The sequence below is a fragment of the Rutidosis leptorrhynchoides genome, chromosome 11 (genome assembly GCF_046630445.1).
Source record: "Rutidosis leptorrhynchoides isolate AG116_Rl617_1_P2 chromosome 11, CSIRO_AGI_Rlap_v1, whole genome shotgun sequence".
Classification (NCBI taxonomy): Eukaryota; Viridiplantae; Streptophyta; class Magnoliopsida; order Asterales; family Asteraceae; genus Rutidosis; species Rutidosis leptorrhynchoides.
Window position 1 is genome coordinate 180,696,769 of NC_092343.1, and position 20,355 is coordinate 180,717,123.

At 33.4% G+C, this 20,355-nt stretch overlaps 1 protein-coding gene across 1 annotated transcript; it reads left to right on the forward strand.

Annotated features, from left to right (window-relative positions):
• Window positions 1-16,370: 16,370 nt before the first annotated feature.
• On the forward strand, window positions 16,371-19,045 carry LOC139876753 (glutathione transferase GST 23-like). The gene is made up of 2 exons (XM_071864130.1): window positions 16,371-16,813; window positions 17,544-19,045. The coding sequence occupies exons 1-2, from the start codon at window positions 16,502-16,504 to the stop codon at window positions 17,910-17,912; spliced, it is 681 nt and encodes a 226-aa protein (XP_071720231.1). The 5' UTR covers window positions 16,371-16,501; the 3' UTR covers window positions 17,913-19,045.
• Window positions 19,046-20,355: the final 1,310 nt, after the last annotated feature.

Below are 20,355 nucleotides of genomic sequence, written 5' to 3' on the forward strand. Positions count from 1 at the left end.
AAGAGATATTCATACATCATAATATCATGATAATATAATAATTTAAAATCTCATTTGATATTAAAAACATTGGGTTAACAACAGTTAACAAGATCGTTAACCTAAAGGTTTCAAAACAACACTTACATGTAACGATTAACGATGACTTAACGACTCAGTTAAAATGTATATACATGTAGTGTTTTAATATGTATTCATACACTTTTGAAAGACTTAAATACACTTATCAAAATACTTCTACTTAACAAAAATGCTTACAATTACATCCTCGTTCAGTTTCATCAACAATTCTACTCGTATGCACCCGTATTCGTACTCGTACAATACACAGCTTTTAGATGTATGTACTATTGGTATATACACTCCAATGATCAGATCTTAGCAGCCCATGTGAGTCACCTAACACATGTGGGAACCATCATTTGGCAACTAGCATGAAATATCTCATAAAATTACAAAAATATGAGTAATCATTCATGACTTATTTACATGAAAACAAAACTACATATCCTTTATATCTAATCCATACACCAACGACCAAAAACACCTACAAACACTTTCATTCTTCAATTTTCTTCATCTAATTGATCTCTCTCAAGTTCTATCTTCAAGTTCTAAGTGTTCTTCATAAATTCTACAAGTTCTAGTTTCATAAAATCAAGAATACTTCCAAGTTTGCTAGCTTACTTCCAATCTTGTAGAGTGATCATCCAACCTCAAGAAATCTTTCTTATTTACAGTAAGATATCTTTCTAATACAAGGTAATACTCATATTCAAACTTTGATTCAATTTCTATAACTATAACAATCTTATTTCGAGTGAAAATCTTACTTGAACTGTTTTCGTGTCATGATTCTGCTTCAAGAACTTTCAAGCCATCCAAAGATTCTTTGAAGATAGATTCATTTTTCTCATTTCCAGTAGCTTTATCCAGAAAACTTGAGGTAGTAATGATGTTCATAACATCATTCGATTCATACATATAAAGCTATCTTATTCGAAGGTTTAAACTTGTAATCACTAGAACATAGTTTAGTTAATTCTAAACTTGTTCGCAAATAAAAGTTAATCCTTCTAACTTGACTTTTAAAATCAACTAAACACATGTTCTATATCTATATGATATGCTAACTTAATGATTTAAAACCTGGAAACACAAAAAACACCGTAAAACCGGATTTACGCCGTCGTAGTAACACCGGGGGCTGTTTTGGGTTAGTTAATTAAAAACTATGATAAACTTTGATTTAAAAGTTGTTATTTTGGGAAAATGATTTTTATTATGAACATGAAACTATATCCAAAAATCATGGTTAAACTCAAAGTGGAAGTATGTTTTCTAAAATGGTCATCTAGACGTCGTTCTTTCGACTGAAATGACTACCTTTACAAAAACGACTTGTAACTTATTTTTTCAACTATAAAACTAAAATTTTTCTGTTTAGATTCATAAAATAGAGTTCAATATGAAACCATAGCAATTTGATTAACTCAAAACGGATTTAAAATGAAGAAGTTATGGGTAAAACAAGATTGGATAATTTTTCTCATTTTAGCTACGTAAAAATTGGTAACAAATCTATTCCAATCATAACTTAATCAACTTGTATTATATATTATGTAATCTTGAGATACCATAGACACGTATACAATGTTTTGACCTATCATGTCGACACATCTATATATATTTCGGAACAACCATATACACTCTATATGTGAATGTTGGAGTTAGCTATACAGGGTTGAGGTTGATTCCAAAATATATATAGTTTGAGTTGTGATCAATACTGAGATATGTATACACTGGGTCGTGGATTGATTCAAGATAATATATATCGATTTATTTCTGTACATCTAACTGTGGACAACTAGTTGTAGGTTACTAACGAGGACAGCTAACTTAATGAACTTAAAACACCAAAATATATTAAAAGTGTTGTAAATATATTTTGAACATACTTTGATATATATGTACATATTTGTTATAGGTTCGTGAATCGACCAGTGGCCAAGTCTTACTTCCCGACGAAGTAAAAAATCTGTGAAAGTGAGTTATAGTCCCACTTTTAAAATCTAATATTTTTGGGATGAGAATACATGCAGGTTTTATAAATGATTTACAAAATAGACACAAGTACGTGAAACTACATTCTATGGTTGAATTATCAAAATCGAATATGCCCCTTTTTATTAAGTCTGGTAATCTAAGAATTAGGGAACAGACACCCTAATTGACGCAAATCCTAAAGATAGATCTATCGGGCCCAACAAGCCCCATCCAAAGTACCGGATGCTTTAGTACTTCGAAATTTATATCATGTCCGAAGGAGGATCCCGGAATGATGGGGATATTCTTAAATATGCATCTTGTTAATGTCGGTTACCAGGTGTTCACCATATGAATGATTTTTATCTCTATGTATGGGATGTGTATTGAAATACGAAATCTTATGGTCTATTATTCTGATTTGATAATATATAGGTTAAACCTATAACTCACCAACATTTTTGTTGACGTTTTAAGCATGTTTATTCTCAGGTGATTATTAAGAGCTTTCGCTATCGCATACTTAAATAAGGACGAGATTTGGAGTCCATGCTTGTATGATATTGTGTAAAAACTGCATTCAAGAAACTTATTTTGTTGTAACATATTTGTATTGTAAACCATTATGTAATGGTCGTGTGTAAACAAGATATTATAGATTATCATTATTTGATAATCTACGTAAAGCTTTTTAAACCTTTATTGATGAAATAAAGGTTATGGTTTGTTTTAAAATGAATGCAGTCTTTGAAAAACGTCTCATATAGAGGTCAAAACCTCGCAACGAAATCAATTAATATGGAACGTTTTTATTCAATAAGAACGGGACATTTCACAACGCTCGGATACCAACTGAAAAGTCCCGTTCTTATTGATTAAAAATGTTCCATATTAATTGATTTCGTTGCGAGGTTTTGACCTCTATATAAGACGTTTTTCAAAGACTGCATTCATTTTAAAACAAACCATAACCTTTATTTCATCAATAAAGGTTTAAAAAGCTTTACGTAGATTATCAAATAATGATAATCTAAAATATCCTGTTTACACACGACCATTACATAATGGTTTACAATACAAATATGTTACAACGAAATAAGTTTCTTGAATGCAGTTTTTACACAATATCATACAAGCATGGACTCCAAATCTCGTCCTTATTTAAGTATGCGACAGCGGAAGCTCTTAATAATCACCTGAGAATAAACATGCTTAAAACGTCAACAAAAATGTTGGTGAGTTATAGGTTTAACCTATATATTATCAAATCATAATAATAGACAACAAGATTTCATATTTCAATACACATCCCATACATAGAGATAAAAATCATTCATATGGTGAACACCTGGTAACCGACATTAACAAGATGCATATATAAGAATATCCCCATCATTCCGGGACACCCTTCGGATATGATATAAATTTCGAAGTACTAAAGCATCTGGTACTTTGGATGGGGTTTGTTAGGCCCAATAGATCTATCTTTAGGATTCACGTCAATTAGGGTGTCTGTTCCCTAATTCTTAGATTACCAGACTTAATAAAAAGGGGCATATTCGATTTCGATAATTCAACCATAGAATGTAGTTTCACGTACTGGTGTCTATTTTGTAAATCATTTATAAAACCTGCATGTATTCTCATCCCAAAAATATTAGATTTTAAAAGTGGGACTATAACTCACTTTCACAGATTTTTTACTTCGTCGAGAAGTAAGACTTGGCCACTGGTCGATTCACGAACCTATAACAAATATGTACATATATATCAAAGTATGTTCAAAATATATTTACAACACTTTTTATACATTTTGATGTTTTAAGTTTATTAAGTCAGCTGTCCTCGTTAGTAACCTACAACTAGTTGTCTACAGTTAGATGTACAGAAATAAATTGATATATATTATCTTGAATCAATCCACAACCCAGTGTATACATATCTCAGTATTGATCACAACTCAAACTATATATATTTTGAAATCAACCTCAACCCTGTATAGCTAACTCCAACATTCACATATAGAGTGTCTATGGTTGTTCCGAAATATATATAGATGTGTCGACATGATAGGTCGAAACATTGTATACGTGTCTATGGTATCTCAAGATTACATAATATACAATACAAGTTGATTAAGTTATGGTTGGAATAGATTTGTTACCAATTTTCACGTAGCTAAAATGAGAAAAATTATCCAATCTTGTTTTACCCATAACTTCTTCATTTTAAATCCGTTTTGAGTGAATCAAATTGCTATGGTTTCATATTTAACTCTAATTTAAGAATCTAAACAGAAAAGTATAGGTTTATAGTCGGAAACATAAGTTACATGTCAATTACTAAAGAGGTAGTCATTTCCGTCGAAAAAACGACATCTTGATGACCATTTTGGAAAACATACTTTCACTTTGAGTTTAACCATGATTTTTGGATATAGTTTCATGTTCATAAGAAAAATAATTTTCCCAGAAGAATAACTTTTAAATCAAAGTTTATCATAGTTTTTAATTAACTAACCCAAAACAGCCCGCGGTGTTACTACGACGGTGTATGTCCGGTTTTACGGTGTTCTTCGTGTTTCCAGATTTTAAATCATTAAGTTAGCATATCATATAGATATAGAACATGTGTTTAGTTGATTTTAAAAGTCATGTTAGAAGGATTAACTTTTATTTGTGAACAAGTTTAGAATTAACTAAACTATGTTCTAGTGATTACAAGTTTAAACCTTCGAATAAGATAGCTTTATATGTATGAATCGAATGATGTTATGAACATCATTACTACCTAAAGTTTTGTGGATAAACCTACTGGAAAAGAGACAAATGGATCTAGCTTCAAAGGATCTTGGATGGCTTGAAAGTTCTTGAAGTAGAATCATGACACGAAAATAAGTTCAAGTAAGGTTTCCACTCGAAATAAGATTGTTATAGTTATAGAAATTGAATCAAAGTTTGAATATGAGTATTACCTTGCATTAGAAAGATATCTTACTGTAAATAAGAAAGATTTCTTGAGGTTGTATGATCACTCTACGAGATTGGAAGTAAGCTAGCAAACTTGGAAGTATTCTTGATTTTATGAAACTAGAACTTGTAGAATTTATGAAGAACACTTAGAACTTGAAGATAGAACTTTAGAGAGATCAATTAGATGAAGAAAATTGAAGAATGAAAGTGTTTGTAGGTGTTTTTGGTCGTTGGTGTATGGATTAGATATAAAGGATATGTAATTTTGTTTTCATGTAAATAAGTCATGAATGATTAGTCATATTTTTGTAATTTTATGAGATATTTCTTGCTAGTTGCCAAATGATGATTCCCACATGTGTTAGGTGACTCACATGGGCTGCTAAGAGCTGATCATTGGATTGTATATACCAATAGTACATACATCTAAAAGCTGTGTATTGTACGAGTACGAATACGGGTGCATACGAGTAGAATTGTTGATGAAACTGAACGAGGATGTAATTGTAAGCATTTTTGTTAAGTAGAAGTATTTTGATAAGTGTCTTGAAGTCTTTCAAAAGTGTATTAATACATATTAAAACACTACATGTATATACATTTTAACTGAGTCGTTAAGTCATCGTTAGTCGTTACATGTAAGTGTTGTTTTGAAACCTTTAGGTTAACGATCTTGTTAAATGTTGTTAACCCAATGTTTATAATATCAAATGAGATTTTAAATTATTATATTATCATGATATTATGATGTATGAATATCTCTTAATATGATATATATACATTAAATGTCGTTACAACGATATTCGTTACATATATGTCTCGTTTCAAAATCATTAAGTTAGTAGTCTTGTTTTTACATATGTAGTTCATTGTTAATATACTTAATGATATGTTTACTTATCATAATTATCATGTTAACTATATATATATCCATATATATGTCATCATATAGTTTTTACAAGTTTTAACGTTCGTGAATCACCGGTCAACTTGGGTGGTCAATTGTCTATATGAAATCTATTTCAATTAATCAAGTCTTAACAAGTTTGATTGCTTAACATGTTGGAAAAACTTAATCATGTAAATAACAATTTCATTTAATATATATATATATATATATATATATATATATATATATATATATATATATATATAAACATGGAAAAGTTCGGGTCACTAAATTATGAACCCTTACGTCCCTTTGAAGAATTCACAATCACCAAAAGCTCTTACCACAAGATCCTAATGAGCTAACCTAGTGAAATCACAACTACCTTCTAGATCCCTTTAAGAATATAGCTCACAAGTAAACTTATAGCTAAGCTTACAATCACCCATAGTTCTTCAATAGGTCACACCAACCTTACTTAGATCAAACTTGTCTTTACATTGGACAAGTATTAATTTCCAATGAAATTAATCAACTTCCTAGATCCCTTTAAGGAAGTTGAATCATTAAGTAAGATAGATGTTTCCTATCGCAAGAACCATTTAACTTCCTTAACCCCTCTAAGGAAGTATCTCGCAATGTAAACTTAAAGATACAAATGTTAAGCATAAAGTTTACATTACAATTCTACTTAGTGTAAGTAGAATATCTCTTTCTCTCTTGTAATCTCTTCATAGATTTGTGCTTGAGGCTTTGGAGATTAGTTGATATGACTTTGAAAGTATGTTGGAAAGAGGTAGTCTTCAAGTGTCTCCATGCCTTGGCTTTTATAGAAAAAAGACTTCCTTTGTATTTGAAATGTATCCATTTGAATTGAGCATTCTTTTGTTTGAAGATATCTTTGGCTTTTGCACTTTGATGTTGACTCATCAATATTGATAAATTGTATCCGTTGCTTTGTCCTCAAGTTGACTTGAATTCTTCTTTTGAAATCCACAAATCTTGTTAGAAACAAAGTGATGTTGACTTATGAAAAATGCATCAACTTGTGAGAGATTTGTGACCATAAATTGTATCCGTTGATGATGAATATCTCTAGTCACTTTCTTTACTTTAATACTTGATATACACCCTACAAAAGCTTGTTAGAAAGATAGCATCTGTTGACTTTCTTCTTGTGTTAGGAGTCCATGAAGCCAAAGGAGAAACAAACAAATATTGATGACACCATTTCACTAGCCAACAAATTCCATAAGAGGAAGGCATCTTGTAGTGAATTGAATACAAATTCCAACTATGGTAAATGCTGAATTTTTGTATCAAGTTTGAACGGATGCTTCAAAAGATGTATAATAAACTATGAAGCATAAGTCATTTTCATGTTCAAAATACCAAAGAGGAAGGCATCTTTTCTTGGTTTACCATTGTCATAAACTTCCTTACTAAATATGGCAAATACTGAATTTTTGTTCCATGACAATTAGAAACCATTCAAGCTTCTTTTTGTAATTCTTCCATTCATTTGTTATCATTTGGTTGCAAGTACATATTTTCATTGGTTACTTGCAACACTCCAAACTTCATAACCCGTGACTTCAATCATTTGTTTTTTCTTTGATGGAAGTATATTGCCTCATTGGTTGCTTCATTAATTTCTAAGATAATCATACTTAAACATGTAAGTATGGTCTAAGGGTTAAGAGGAGAGCATCTCTTTAGTTGGGACTTAATGACAATCCTAATCATGTCTAGATATATTTTAGATTTGGAAGTATGATTTGCAATTAGGTACAAAAGGATATTTTGCAACACTTATGTGTTTACCCTTAATTGCAAGCTAAAGTGTCATTAAGACATCATTAAGTATGATTAATCAAGATTAGCATTCTAGTGATCAAAACTCTTTTGAATATAAAAAGGGAAACCACTCTAAGTATATTAGAAAAGGTTTTGTAAATTATGGATGCCTCAAAGTGATCAAACTTAAAGTGATTGAAAATCTTGACAGACAAATCTACGATCGATCCGCGGTTGGCTGTGGGGTCGACCGTAGAGCCTAGTTTTCAGAAAACGTGTACACTATGGTGCAGGGCACTCCACGGTCAGACCTACGATTGACCGTAGTTCAGCCGTGTACCATTCAGACCATTTTATTATTAGGTGTATTGGTCTTTTGCTAGAGATAGTGTAGGCTTATGAACTCATTTCGTCTTGCATATGAATAAGCACTTATCTCTTTTATATCATCATCAAAACAAAGTGATTAACATTTGAATATTATCATTGGATCATTAACCAACAATCTCATAGATTATAAAAAGAGTGTTTGTAAACTTACTTTCAGATTCTTATCTTTGTGAGTTTACATGGTGATATATTAATTCTTAGAATTGTCTTAGGATTGTCATCACTGAAAAAGAGTGAGTCTTTGTACTTTGTAATTAGAAGCATATGCTAGCTTAACTATCTTCTTCCTTAAAGGGAACTAGGGAGTTGATTAATCTCATTGGGGATTAATACTTGTCCAAGGTAAAGACAAGTTGATCTAAATTGGAGGTAATCCTTCAGAGGGATAGAAGGATTAGGTTTGTTGTCTAAGGAGAAGTACAAAGCTTGTAAATCGGATCTCCACCGGATTTGGAGAAGAGTGCTTAGTGAAGCAAGAAATCTTAATTAGTGAATTGGGGAGTTGATTAAGGTGGATTATTAACATCCACCCGAACCACTATAAATTCTTGTGTTTATGTTCTTTACTTTAAATTCCGCATTATTACAAACATAAACACACCACACATTGGTTTGAGTTGACTAACGTGATCAAGCATTGTTCAAATCGTATTGATCATCGAAAAAGTTTTTAAAAAAATCGTATTAAGTAACTACTCAACCCCCCTCCCCTACTTCTAGTTACTTACAATATTCATCGATAAATGTTATTCTTAATAACATTCATCGTGATAAATGTTATTCTTCGAGTGTTTCTTCCAAAATTTAGCACCGATTTAGAGTTTAGGGTTTTGGTTTTGAGTTTAGTCCCTAAACTCAAAACATTAAATTACTCCATAAACCTAAAACTCTAAACTCTAAACTGTTCGTGTTCAAAATTAAATCTAAACCTTAAACTCTAAGTTCTACACCCTATTTCATAAACCTAAACACTGTTTTTCATTATTCATTATTCATTTTTTCATTAGTCTCTAAATGCTCGAAGAATAACATTCATCACGATAAATGTTTTTTTCGAGCGTTTTCTGGTCAAAATAATAACATTTATTACAAAGTGTATTTTTTAAATGTTCATATTTTCACCTAAGTTTAATATTTGTGAAAAAAAAAATTCAAGAAAAAAATAAAGAATTACTTCCTTCATTCCCTCCTAAAACCTACTTCTATCTTGTATCAATTTTTTTTTTTTTTTTAACGGCCAAGAATAATATAAAAAACCAAACAAAACGATCCCTAGCAAGACGCTAAGGGAAGATTACAACGGCATAGAGAGCCATAAGTTCCAATTTGAAACTAAATGACTCCTATGTTTAATCCAACGAAAAGTAAGTAATCTAATAACATCAAACAAACTACTAAGATTACAAAATGACTCGTTAAAAACAACACCGTTACGAAATCGCCATAAAGCCCATAACGAAGAACACATGATAGCCACGATCCGACTTTGACATGAAGTAGATAACCGAACCCCCTGTATCCAAACTATAAAAGAATCCCATGAAGTAAAACAAGGCATGTTACAATCTAACCAAACCCTGATTTTGTGCCAAAGATTTCTCGCCACCGAACAATCAAAAAATAAATGATCCCGGGTTTCGACCCCATTAGAACATAAAGGACATACAATAGAATTAATGTCTATACCTTTCGCGGATAGGTTCCAACGAACGGCAAGAGCATCAAGTCTAAAACGCCACAAAAAAACGTTAACTTTCCTAGGCAAGAACTTGAACCATGAAGTAGAAACGCCAGAATCTGAGAGCTTGCATCTATCTATAAAATCTCTCGCCACTTTAACCGTGTAAAAATCATCATTACTCAAAGTACACAACCAACGATCATCGCGGTCCGTAAGGAGGAAATCATTCAAACTACTACGAAGATCATTAACGAGTTCGATATTTCTGCTACCAATCGATTCTCTATACCAAATGAATTGCCAATCGCCATTATTGTATTTATCAGCAATGCTATCATCTTTACCCATATCCAAATGATAAATACGATTAAATTGATTGGCTAAAGTTGTATTACCACACCAAACATCGTGCCAAAAACTAGTGTTGCGACCATTACCAATATCCATCTTAAAAAGATCCGAAGGTAACAAACTGTCCCTCGTAGCTTTGGAACAAGCTGAAATGATATTTCCCCACATACTAGAGCTATTAGAAGTGGGACTTAGGACATTATTACCATAAATAGAAATTATTACCTTACACCACAAATCGTCCGAATTGGAAATCAAACGCCACCTCCATTTGTTAATCAAAGCTAAATTAAAAGCTTTTAAACTTCCAACATTGAGACCACCTTTGTCAAAAGGAGCTAGGACTTTATCCCACTTAACCCAAGATAATTTTTTAGAGTCACCGTTACCACCCCAAAAAAAATTAGCTCGAATAGATTCAATCTTTTTTAAAATCATTTCTGGACATTTGAATAAAGACATATAGTAAATGGCGATGCTACCCAAAACTGATTTCACTAAAGTCAGACGACCACCTACAGAAATAAGACTAGCTTTCCAAGAAGATAATCTAAAACGGAACTTATCGACCAACGAATCCCAACTAGATTTTAATTTCATATTTAAACCAATAGGAATCCCAAGATAATTCGACGGAAACGTACCAACTCTAGAACCTGTAGCATTAGCAAAAGAAATTACCTCGCTATCAAGAACACCGATACCGAAAAGATGCGATTTGGAAACATTTATCCGGAGACCCGAAACCAAATAGAATATCTCTAGGATAACGAGGATTCTTTTTAATTCTAGCAAACACCAATCAGCGATTATAATAACATCGTCAGCATAGAAAAAATGAGACAATTTCATATTATCGTTACCGATGCTAATTCCACGAATAAAGTTACTTTCCATGGCACGTTGGAACGCTAAGTGAAGACCTTCCATAACAATAAGGAACAAGAACGGACTGAGCGGGTCTCCTTGTCTTAAGCCACGTTTAATAGTAAACTCACGAGTCGGGCTTCCATTAATAAGAACCGACGTTTTGGATGATTCAAGACACCCTCTGATCCAAGCACACCATTTTTGCCCGAAGCCCAAAGAAGCTAGCATGAAATATAGGAATTCCCAATTAACCGAGTCGTATGCTTTCTCGAAATCAACCTTGAATAACAATTTTCGATGTTTTTTATTTTTCACCCAAGTTAAAATCTCACTAAGAATTAGCGGACCATCCAAAATCTGACGACCTGTGATAAACGCAGTTTGCACGGGACTAATAACTTTATCAATGACAAACAGAAGCCTATTCGTAAGAATCTTTGAAATAATCTTGTAGAAAAATCCCACCAAAGAAATAGGCCGAAAATCATTAATAAGAACGGGATTTTTTACCTTCGGAATAAGAGAAATAAACGCCGATTTAGCACCATGAGGCATAGAAAAAGTAGAAAAGAACAAACGAATGTCTCTACACATATCGACTTTAAATAAATCCCAATATGTCTTTAAGAATCGAAAAGAAATCCCATCCGGCCCAGGCGCCTTGGAACTCCCGCAGTTCCAAACCGCGTCTTTAATTTCTAAATCGTCCACATCTCTTTCTAAAAACTCAGCCTCCTCCCTAGACAGTATATAATGAGGAACAATGTTAGAAAATTCAGCCCCTGTATTAACAACATCGAATTTATCTTGAAAGAAATCGAAGAACTTCTGTTTAATAATTGTAGGATTATCAACCCAATTGCCATCAATCATAAGACCCTGAATCTGTTGACAACTACGTTTGTGCTTAAGAGAACAATGAAAAAACTTCGAGTTTTCGTCACCCTCTACGTCCCATTTTATTCTAGCTTTTTGAACAGTGTCTAAATTTTTTAGAATCAACAAATCATGCCTTTCATTGAAAAGAGAATTACGCCTCGAAACAACATCAGAAGGATTAAAACCAGAATCAATGATTGCATCAAGATCAACAATCTGATTCGCAATATCATTAATACGACCTGCCTCCTTGACACGAGTGTCGAAAGCCCACTGTTTAAGACAAACCTTCATACCGCGCATTTTAGAAACAATATCAGAATGACCAGTAGCAATAACAGAATCCCATGATTTTAACACTACAGAATCGAAATCGGAACGTTTAAACCAAGAATCAAAAATCTTGAAATAAGTCGGGCCAAAGTCAATCTTATCTTGGAAAAGCAGAATAGGCGCATGGTCCGAGTATCCGCGGGGAAGAACCAAACCTTTTAAATCATCTACAACATTAAAAATATTATTAGAAATAAAGAATCTATCAAGTTTGCTAAGTTTGGTACCGTCTTTGGTGCGCCAAGTGAAATTAAGACCACCGAGAAACATTTCATATAACTCATTTGCCTCAATAAATTCATTGAAACAACGAGCATCTTGAGAATAAAACTCTGAACCGCATCTATCGTCCGGAACTCTAACCGCATTCCAATCCCCCATACAAATATAATTGCCCGGATTGGCCGTCATAAACGAAGAAAGAGTCCCCCATAATAACATTTTATCCGTTAAGGATTGCGGGGCGTAAACATTAACCATAAACACATCTACATTCTCCCGAATCCAAGTACCTTTAACTATCACATAGTTAACGTCACACCAAATTTGACTTCTAATAAACGCATTCGGATCCCATAACGAGATGATACCACCAGAAAAACCACGAGCCAAACTTAAAGCAAAATCAAAATTGGGATTTCCCCAAAAAGACTTTAAACGAAACAATTGTAAACGAGACATTTTAGATTCTTGAATACAAAGAAATTGAACTTTCATCGAAACGCACAACTCGCGTATCCATCTCCGTTTCTCAAAAGCTTTTGACCCGCAACTATTAATGGACATGATCTTCATTTAAAACCGTTAGATACACGTTCTCGGTTCAACATATTGGTACAACCTTTCAAATTATAACCAAGTAATTCACCAACACCAATAATATCATCATTTGACTCCATACCCTTAACCCCAAACTCATGATTCAAAACAGTAAACGGCGTATGGCAATTAACCGAACTTCCTGAAACCATATTTAGTCTTTTAATGTTATGCTCTTCAGTATAACCTGGCGGATATGAGTTACTAGAACCCGAACCTGAATAAAAAGAATAAACAGGTTCTTGGTTAACACTTTTAGAGGCAGAACTGTGAACCCTTTCCTGTGTCGCTACATGTGGCTCAACATTTACTTTAGGCTTATCGGCTACTGAGTCAAACTCCACCCCGTCGAATTCCTTTAGGTGATCAAACTTAGTCCCGATTTCAACAGAATGAGAATTGTCCGACTGGTTACTACATAACTCGTCACCTTCATCAATCACATCGTCTTTAGATTCAGAAACAATGGTAGAATCTATATCAAAAGCCCATGTACCTACTTCATGAACATAAACTTCAACATCCTTCCCATTAACACCAACAGTAGCAGGCGATGAAATAGCTCGTTTCTCCTTAGTAGCAATACACATACGAGTTGAAGATAAAGGTAACTTTCAATTTGATTCGAAGAATAGGAAGCGACCAAAAAGAGCTGCCACTTTCTTGGATGCATTCGTACCCCATGCACACGTAGGTAAACCTGACACCTCAATCCAAACAATCCTATTATCAACAACGAAATCGTCTGAAGCGTCCTTTATACAAGAAAAAACTGATAACATATTTGAATTACTCTTGAAGTCATTAAATGTGGATACAGTTTCAAACTTGATCCATACCCAATACCCTCCAATGTATTGGATTATAAAGTCAGAGAATCCCTCGGCAATTAACATTTGATATAAAGTATAAAGAGTACCTATTTCTTTGACTTTAATCATCACCACCATATCTTCCTTTTTTATAGAAATCAAATCATCATCTTCAATTAATATCTTCTTCAGCGGTATTAAAGGATCCGAAAGTTTAGAAGCATATGAGGGACCTTTAGAAGTAGAGTTCAATAACACAGGTACGGTATCTCTCAACGGTGATGTCGGAACAGTATGTTGCACAGGAGTCTTCAACGAGGAAACATTGGTCGGAACAGCACCCTGCCTATGTGTCTTCAACGGAGGCACAATGTTGACCTGTTTGTCATTAGGGCTATCGGATTTAGAAGCTTCCACGAACAAGTGAAAGTTACCCATCCACACATCTGCAAGCCTATTTTCCATAGCTAACATATGTTTAACCCCCATAAATCGAATAAATGCAAAACGTTTACCCGACTTAGCACGTTTCTTAGCAATATACACGTCAACAAGATAACCGTATGTATCGAAGACTTTCCTTAACGCCTCTGTATCAGCATGATCAGGGAAGTTAGTCACATAGAACGATTGTAAATCTTTCACCGATCGCTTCGAATCTACCTTGTATGTTGTTTTTTTGTTGCGTCTTTCTTTAGCAGCCCAACCGTTGTTAAGAGATACGAATCTAGTATTCCCAACCATGGTGATCGGCGTTTGATCCCGCCTAGAATCACCAGAAGATGGCGTAGAAGAAGATATTCAGATCAGTGTGAACACGATCTAAATTGAAGAACACTGTAGCGAGAGAGAGAATTGAAGAACACTGTAGCGAGAGAGATTGTAAATATTCTGATTTTTGTTAATTCTTGTATCTATTACGTTTATAATCAATTAGAGAAAGAAAAAATGGCTCGAGGTTCGAGCTAGCTTCAAATTGGCTATAATGGCTTAAAAATTATCGTTGACAACCAAACTAAATTTTTACCTTTTTTATATAAATTTTTATTTATTTATTTATAAAATAAATAAAAATGACGTTTTTATAACTCAAAAGCAACTTTGAAAGAGTGGTCACGAGCTAATTGAGTGGACGGGGAGTTCGAACCTTGGCTACTCAAAACACACTGTTTAAGAAATTTTATCATTACACTGTATTTTTCTTTACTTTACAATTTTACCCTTTACTTCTTACGTATCTTTTTGTCTTATATGCAAAAGTTAAGAATATGAAAGAACTTTACATTCTTTTAAGTGAACTATTAATTTGGGACAACCTAAATGAAATATTAGACTATCAATATGAGACGAATGAAGTAATATGAAGTATGTCGTGTAACAAAATTGATCATCCACATATACATATACATATACAGATTGAAGATACTTGTTTCAAGACTTTTTTACTTCAAATGTTATTGTTTAAGTACGTTATTTCTGTAGCAACTCTTTGGACCGATTTAGAGGTACCGTTACAATACTATTGTCCAAGAAATGGAACTCCGAAAAGCCAAAATATAGATAGTATTGTTTCCAATGTTTTTGTTGATTAACAAGTAGATTTGGTATATCCTGGTTATCTCAAAATGCATGATTGTAAAATCTTTTATATTCTTTGTATTTTTTTAAGCTCCTCTCTAGATTCTTAATACATTCCGGCGTTAAAAAAGATTCTTGTTTTTTAAGAATATTTTGACGCATTATTCTCTCAACAAAAAGTAGTTACAAATCACGGAATAAAAGAAACAACGCAGACAAGTTATTCTATTGATAAAAAACATTGGTTTCAACATTCAGTTAAATTTATCAAATCGATGTTCCTGTACAACTGAGGGAACACACATTGTTAGGATCCACAACATTCATCTTGCAACAAGATACCCTACTACGATACTAACTAATCTCGTGTATATAAGATATGAGAGAGGTAAGATATTGAAAAATGTTCCCATACACTTTTGCATTAGAATGAGTTTTTTTTCGAGAAAGTATCTTTATCCTAAAATAAAGAGAACGGTTGAACCTCTATCAAATATGAATTGAATATTTAAGTGTACGGTTAATGATGAAAAAATAGAATTTTTCTAAACATAGCCTCAAAGGCGATCCTTAAGAAAATATTTAATGCATTATATGATGGTACAATATGTTAGTGAAGTAGTTATTAAGGGAGGTTAATCACAATTTATAAGTAAAGAAAACATGTCCAAATATCTTAAACATAGCCCTTGAAATTATGTTTAGAAAATTTCAAAAAAATAATACTATATATGTATCAAGATAGTACTACTAATAACTGATTAGTTTCTTTATTAATATTTAAAAGAGAAAAGACGAAATATCTTATTATTATAATGGTGATAACATCAAGAGAAGACATGAGAAACTTGAAATGGTCAATTTAGTACAGCATTAGAAAGTTTAAAAAGGAAAGAAAAAGGAAATTACTAACAGGCCTAATATTGGAGTATATGTCATGCAAAGACAACCAAATACTCTCAAAAGCAAGCCAAATCATTGGTTTTGAGTTTGGACTTGTACCCACTATAAATAGAACTAAATAAATAGAAAAGCCTTATGATTCAAGAGTTTTGTGCAACAAAAGATTAAAAAAAAAAAAATGGGAGATGTGAAGCTTTTCAGGACATGGTCAAGCCCTTTTGCTTTAAGGATTGTTTGGGCATTGAAACTAAAAGGTATAGAGTCTGAAACCATCTATGAAGATCTTGCCAACAAGAGTTCTTTACTACTCGAATACAATCCTGTTTACAAAAAAGTACCCGTGTTGCTACACAACGGAAAACCTATATGCGAATCACTTGTAATTCTCGAGTACATCGATGAGACATGGAACACGATTGCTCGTTTCTTACCTGAAGATCCGCTTGATAGAGCTACCGAGCGATTTTGGGCAAAGTTTAATGATGAACAGGTAAATCACCACCCTTCTTGTGACTTAACCTATATAATCCATATGTTCTTGTTATGTTTAGATGCATCATATTTATTTTATTTTTATTTTCTGGGAAATTTCAGAGGAAGGTGTTTTAAGAAGTAATGTAATACAATTGTAGTAAAAATAAACAAATCATGTTCAGTAAACTTTTAAATTTATGCTCAAAGCAGAATAACTAACATAGAATAAAAGGTTCATAACCTTTAACATATATATTTTTCAGTTAATAATAAGTCATACATAAGAAGGAGAAGGTTCGAATGGTATTATTGTGTCATTAGGAGCACTTAGAGTGCAAATTTAATACCTCTTAATTAAATGGTTCCACGCTGAATCATTTATTCAATACATTTGTTTCTAACTTCTGAAGGACATTTAATGCTAAATGGTTTATTATTTAATGTTAAAAATACTCTATTAACTATTAAACACCTAAATTTATTACTACGTATAATATATACTCTTTAAATTATATCACGATCCAAGAACACTTATTAAACATTCATATTATTTTTTATTAATGTAAAAGGTTAAAAAGATAACTTTACATCATTTACGTTGTTTATTTCAAAATGATTATCAAACAGATAATTATTTAGAACAACTTCATTTGAACTTTTGAATCATTAAGATTATGAACCATTCGGCGTTTAATCATTCAGTATTATCAAACACACCCTTAATTTTTGTGTTTTATCAAATGTAGGTGACGTCATCAGTATTTCATGCTTATGTCAGCCAAGGAGTAGAGCAAGAAGAAGCAAAGGGTCCAGCCTTGAAGCACCTGGACACAGTCGAAAACCAACTAAGAGGAAAGAAGTTTTTCAGTGGAGAAACATTTGGATTCTTAGATCTTGTATTTGGTTGGATCGCAAACTATCTTGAAATATTGGAAGAAACGGGTGGAATACAACTTTTAGATAAACAGAGATTTCCATTAATATCTGCTTGGAAGGAGAACTTTTGCAATATCGGGGTAATCAAAGAAAACTGGCCCGATCGAGAGAAGCTGATAACCAAGTTCAGACTGTTGCGTGAGCATTCCATTTCTGTTGCTGCAGCTGAAGGTAAGTGAACAGTTCCATGAAGGTGTCTAGCAATATTGAGATACTCTCCGTAAATCATCAATAATAATCATCAATAAAGGGTCAAATATTTTAAGATCTAAACTGAAATATGACAATTTCATCTTATAGTACAATGATAATGATATTATAATAATATTCACGCTATTAGAGTTGTTTGGATTTGTAATTTATATTTTCTACATACTAGTCTTTACAGTCTGATTCTACTGCATGTGTGATGCATCCATTGATTGTTGCTCAGTTCTCTTAATATTTCTAGCAGCTTTGTTTAGCCAACAAAGTAGAGACAGAGGTGGGTTTGTTGAATTCAGATGTACACTACGTAAATAGATATCTCCGTGACCGTTTCTGAAACTGTTAAAATTCAATGCAAATTTAGAATAATATGGAATTAGTATATGTATATGGGTAAAATATCTAGATATTAAAATGTAAAAGAAAAATCTAGAAGATAAAATGTAAAAGAAAAATCTAGATATTTTTATGTGGTAAAAATATCTAGATATTTATCCATGAAAATATTTAGTGTGTAGAACTTTTCATGGAGTAGTATAAATATGAGTGGTGATTTCATTTGTGTGAAAGGTGTGAGAGTTGTGAGGAAGTAAGAAGGGTGTGAGTTAGAGAAGAGAAAACTTATAAGTAAGTAATATTGTAATTGTATTTTGTATTAATAAAAGTGTTCTTTGTTATGTTTCCCGGTTAAGCCTTAGTTCGTGTTTGAGTTCTTAGTGCACTTGTGTTATTTTTATTATATGGTCGGCTCTACAGCCTAAGTGATATATGGTCGGTTATACCGCCTGAATGATATATGGTCGACACTGTTGCCTCACTATTATTGTGCACTAAGGATTCATAAAATTAAAGGCTAACCAACGTCAAAGTGTTGGTGTAGTGAGTGTAGTATAATCTAGGTCCTCTATAGTGGGTGTGTTGGGCTCGTCGAAGCTTCCAACAATGGGTATCAGAGCGGGTCGTTCGGGACCATTGCTAGTGGAGGTACTCATCGGTAAACGTTGGACGTTTACATCGTCTTGTTAACACCAAGGCCCTAAGGGAGATTCTGTCGGAGCACAGTTAGGAACTGTGAAAGCTCGTCGGTCTGGGACCAAGCTTATTGGACGTTGGACGTCATGATGGCAGATCTTGCAAGTACGAGCAGTGGAATCAAGAGTCTCAATAACCACAACTATAGTTATTGGCGGACTTGCATATAATCCTACCTACAAGGACATAATTTATGGGAAATAGTTGCTGGCAGTGACACAATGCCTCCACCGAAAGAAAATGCCGAAGCCTTGAGAAAATGGAACATCAAGGCCGGGAAGGCTTTATTTATATTGAAGACTACAATCGAGGAGGATCTATTGGAGCACATCCGTGACGAGAAAACACCAAAGGCAGCTTGGGAAACTTTTGAAAAATTATTTTCAAAGAAGAATGAAGCACGCCTCCAGCTCTTGGAAAATGAGCTTGCGGGTATTACACAAGGAAGTCTATCTATTTCTCAATATTTCACCAATGTGAAATCTATTTGTCGTGAGATATCTCAACTTGCTCCTGAAGAGAAAATGAGTGATGCAAGGATGAAGAGAATTATCATCCATGGCTTAAGATCCGAGTATAATGGATTTATAACCACTGTGAGAGGATGGCCTACTTAACCATCATTAATAGAGCTGGAGAATTTGTTGGCTAATCAAGAGGCATTAGCCAAGAAGATGAATGAAGTAACCATGAAAGACGGAGAAGATGCACTCTTCACCAATAAGAAGAACGCAACATCTCGAAGACAAGATGCGATGAAAGAAAGTAAGACATATGGGTGGAAGGGTCACCCAAAATCAAAAGGCAACACTTCAAGGGGAGCTCAACAAGGAAGAAGAGATCATAAGCCAACAATACGAGAAAAATGATAAGAGAAAGAATGGTGAATGCTTCAATTGTGGCAAGAAGGGTCATTTTGCTCGAGATTGTAGATTCCCCAGAAGGCAAACTTTAGAAGGAAATGTGGCCGCCGCAAGAGATGAGAAGAAAGAGGTCACATTCGAAGCATCCATTAATGAGGAAACTTAGGATGCAGAAGCAGGACTCTCCGTTGAAGCTGACATGGATGATCAAGCTCTTGCAGCAACTTTAAAGTCAAAAATAAACTACAAAGATGATTGGATCATTGATTCTGGGTGCTCAAATCATATAACCAACGATGGGACGAAGCTGCAAGAAATGGAGGATTACAAAGGAAAGAGAGTCGTGTTGACAGCCAACAATTCAAGGTTGTCTATTTCTCACATTGGAAAGACAATAATTCCAAATGAAGGCGAATCTCATAAGCTCCAACTCGAGAAGGTGTATCTTGTCCCTGGCCTAAAGAAGAATTTACAATTAGTACCACAATTGACAGCAGAAGGAAATCATGTGCTCTTTGGA

Excerpts from the sequence above, each read along its gene's own strand:
- LOC139876753 (XM_071864130.1), top strand. The coding sequence starts at position 16,502 with ATGGGAGATGTGAAGCTTTTCAGGACATGGTCAAGCCCTTTTGCTTTA. Across the intron at positions 16,814-17,543 it reads CAAAGTTTAATGATGAACAG|GTGACGTCATCAGTATTTCA; the intron begins GTAAATCACCAC and ends TATCAAATGTAG.